Source organism: Glycine soja, chromosome 14 (genome assembly GCF_004193775.1).
Source record: "Glycine soja cultivar W05 chromosome 14, ASM419377v2, whole genome shotgun sequence".
NCBI lineage: Eukaryota > Viridiplantae > Streptophyta > Magnoliopsida > Fabales > Fabaceae > Glycine > Glycine soja.
In genome coordinates this window covers 4,883,961-4,887,588 of record NC_041015.1, presented here as the reverse complement: position 1 = coordinate 4,887,588, position 3,628 = coordinate 4,883,961, and the positions used below count along the sequence as shown (strand labels likewise).

The window sequence follows — 3,628 nt, the reverse complement described above, 5'->3', positions numbered from 1 at the left end:
TTTATAAAAAAACACTTTTAAGAAAAATAAGCTTAAATAAACAAACCTTCTATCATTTTCTCACTCTACTTTTTCTTTTTCTCTCTATCTCTCTCCTCCCTCTACCCCCAAACCACTCCAAAATGGGGTGGACAATTATCATTTCCCTATATGATTTAGACAAGTTCAAATAAGTTCTTTAGAAAAGCTTCCAAATACCCCATAAGTGCTTCAGTTTGACACCACAAGCCAATGAAGATCAATAATACAACTAGATAAACAGCATTGATTAGAAGTTTTAACATTAGTTTTTTTACATCAGAATTAACAATAAAATGTATTTAAATTGTCTTTTGGGCAAAACGCAGATGTATTGAACAACAGAAGGGGGATTAAAGAATGTACAATTGAATTGTCAAAGGCAGATGACTAAGCATCATCTGCATCACTTCCACCAACATGTGCTTCATTGCCGACCCAATAATTATTATTGTTATTGCCATCAGGACCTGACACCTTGTACCTGGCCAAAAGTAAAAAACACGTTTAATCACCATATACTTGTCTCTCAAAATAGCTTCACATTATATTAACAATGTTTTCTCACACAACATTACTACTGACCGTTCAATTACAGATTTTCCTTCCTTGTACTTCTGGCTTTTTTCATGAGCAGTCTCCTGAAAGAAGCCAATATGGTAACTGATTAATTCTATATACAAACAGACAAAATCATACTCTTGAAGCACTGTTACAAATCTTACATATTTCCAACCCACAATTGATCCACAGCCCACACAGAAAATGTCAGCCACAGTATGCATCCCAGTGGCCATCTGTCTGTCCTCATTTTCTCCAGTAGTAACATTCACGCTGTAAAAGAATCAAATATATTAACTGCACCCATGAACAGAACCAAATGTGAAACATAACGTGACCAGAGCATTAGACATCCAGAGACATGAAGCCATGAATAACAAACAAAACTCTTCTGCATGATACTTTCTTTGGTTACAAGTTACACAATCACCTAAATGTCAGATGATGAGAGTGGCGGCAATTATGCATTGTTCTTGTTATGTAGCTTTGAGGCACACTCATATGATTTCTATTGCCAAGTCATAAATACAAGCACGAATGGATTCATGATGGACATGCATAAAACAAGGACTACAATATATATCCTCAAACAAGTTCTTGGACAAATAAAATGTCATTAATTTCTCCTTTATTTTTATTTTTCTGTCTCAGCTTTAGACAATATAAGGGGCAAGCAACTATATTCCTATGTATTATCACTGATAGTCCAGATACAATCATAAAAATACCAAAAGAGAACATTTATCTTAGTTTTTGTTTATAGTAATCACATAATGATAGGGTTCCAAAATCTAAAATCAAGGATAACTTACACCTTACTGAAGAGATAAGCTCTCCCATGTCTGCTGTGGAAAGCCTGAATAAAACAGCACAAGAAAAAACGGTAGTCAGAATATATATTTAAGGAAAGGCCAATAAAGAATTGCCAGGTGACTCAGTTCCAACTAAAAATCACTGCAAAAGCAATGATAAAGGAAAAGGACTAAATTTTGGAAAAGCTTAACAGTTAACACTATCAATATATAAATCTTATATGAAAGATGAGATCCCCGTTTGGCCAACTGGCCATCTGTCAGGTAGCCTAGATAAGAAGCACTTAGTAATCAATCCAAATGGACTTCCATCATGAACCACTAGTAACAGAATTAAAAGAAACATCTGAGCAACCAAAAATGAGTGAATATGTAACAAAGTCAGCCAAAGCCCAAAGGCAACATGTTCCTACACATGAAGATGCAAAATGAAGACAATGACGTAACTGATACTTTGGTCAATTGACACTACTTAACACAACCAATTTTCTCTAACCAACATAACAAAGTGGGTTCAAATTCAAAGAGGAGCAACAATGCTATTCGTGAGAGCACTTCTGTGTGTAAAGAAGCAAGGAAGCCAAAAACTCTGCCGCTTATACTTTATTCACACATCTTTGAATTACAAAAGTATGAAAGAATCAAAATATGAATAGCTTGGCTTTTCACAGCTTCTCTGTGAAATACACCAACCAGCTATACAAAAGTGGTTAGCCAATTATATAGAGGACATCTTTCTCCACTGTGCGTACAGACATGATACAACCAAAAAATTATATACTTCCTCCCTCTGTTCTTTAGCAAAGTAAATATTTAAGAACATACAGCATAGAGTTAATTATTCAGAGTTAAACCAGCAAAGAAAATTCACCTCCCTAAGCACTCCAATCCATTTACTATTACAAAATATAAACAAAAATACAGAACACAACAAATATCTTCATGATTTACAGGATCTTAGCAATTCAGTCCATTTACAAAAATAATTGTTAACAAGCATGCAATTCATTGAAGGATTAAACTGTTGATTGCTTGGTCGCAGAGACTCTGATACTCACATCAATGACCAACTCTCCTAAAAGCTTTATTAAGTGAAGGCTCATAAATTAAGACTTATAAGTTGTCTTATATATTCATATAGGAAGCAATAAGCATTTCAAAGGTGTTAAAGCAATTAGCAGATTATGTTTATGTTACGACCAAGCAATTGGGAAAAGAAGAACAAAATCCTAAAATTGAACCGAGGGAGGATAAATAACAAATAAATAGCAACTAAAAGATGAATTTGCACTGTCAAAAATTTATGGACAGAGTATTTAAACTCACATTAGTGCACAAAGTCATCATGCAACAGATAAATTAACAATAGTATGATGAAAGCGTTGAGGGAAGGGAACAAAATAAAACCAAACCTTGGAAACGATGTCTTCATAGAGAGCGAGGTGGGTGCGGCAGTGTTTGCAGGTATAGATCTGCCCCTCCAGATGGGTCACAAACAGCCTCCCCATACCTCAAATTCTGAAAATTCTACACTGAAGAAGATCAACCAGATAAATGGGTCAAAGCGAAAACTCGAGAAACGACCCAGTCAAACCGAAATCACGCAAAGGTCAAATTGAAGCGGTGAAGATGAATCTCATTAGATTTGCGTGAATAAAGGACACGAAGAAGAAGAAGAAGGGAATCGTTGATAATAACCTTACCTGAGAAAAGGTTTAGTTTGGTGGGGAAGAGAAGAGAAGAGTACGCAAGAATTGTGGAGAGAGAAGCAATCAATCATCGCTTTTTCTGCGAAAGAAGGACCCGAAAAGACGTGTCTTCTTCCCCTGTGGTATCTAATTGTTTATTTTTTCATCAGCTTAATTAATTACATAATGATCTCTTAATTATAAGTATTTAATTGGGTCTGTTTAATTACATCCTCCAATAATTATTTTAATATCATTTTAATTGTGCGCTTTTTCGTCAATCATATTAGTTTGATGGATGAAAATAAATATTTTTATATTAATTTTTAATATACTTTACGTACAAAAAAAAAATTGTATATGTGATTCTCAATATAACTTTTATTGGTCAAACTAATGAAATGGACAAAAATAATATAATTATAGTATTTTTAAATAATTGAAATATCTGGTTTAACTTTTTAATAATTAAGTAAATTTTTTTAATAATTGAGAGATTCAATTAAATATTTTATTTATAATTAAGTCTTTTTTATTTCATTTATTTTT

At 33.4% G+C, this 3,628-nt stretch overlaps 1 protein-coding gene across 2 annotated transcripts; it reads right to left on the bottom strand.

Moving 5' to 3' along the window:
• Window positions 1–232: 232 nt before the first annotated feature.
• Window positions 233–3,244, bottom strand: LOC114383070 (protein yippee-like). 2 transcript variants are annotated; one of them, XM_028342662.1, is made up of 6 exons: window positions 3,095–3,244; window positions 2,804–2,923; window positions 1,392–1,435; window positions 744–852; window positions 604–659; window positions 233–502 (listed from the first exon to the last, which is right to left on the bottom strand). In XM_028342662.1, the coding sequence occupies exons 2-6, from the start codon at window positions 2,897–2,899 to the stop codon at window positions 409–411; spliced, it is 399 nt and encodes a 132-aa protein (XP_028198463.1). In that variant the 5' UTR covers window positions 2,900–2,923; window positions 3,095–3,244; the 3' UTR covers window positions 233–408. The 2 variants fall into 2 exon arrangements, with proteins under 2 accessions (XP_028198463.1, XP_028198464.1); XM_028342663.1 differs by having other exon boundaries at window positions 3,090–3,209.
• Between the last annotated feature and the right edge of the window lie 384 nt (window positions 3,245–3,628).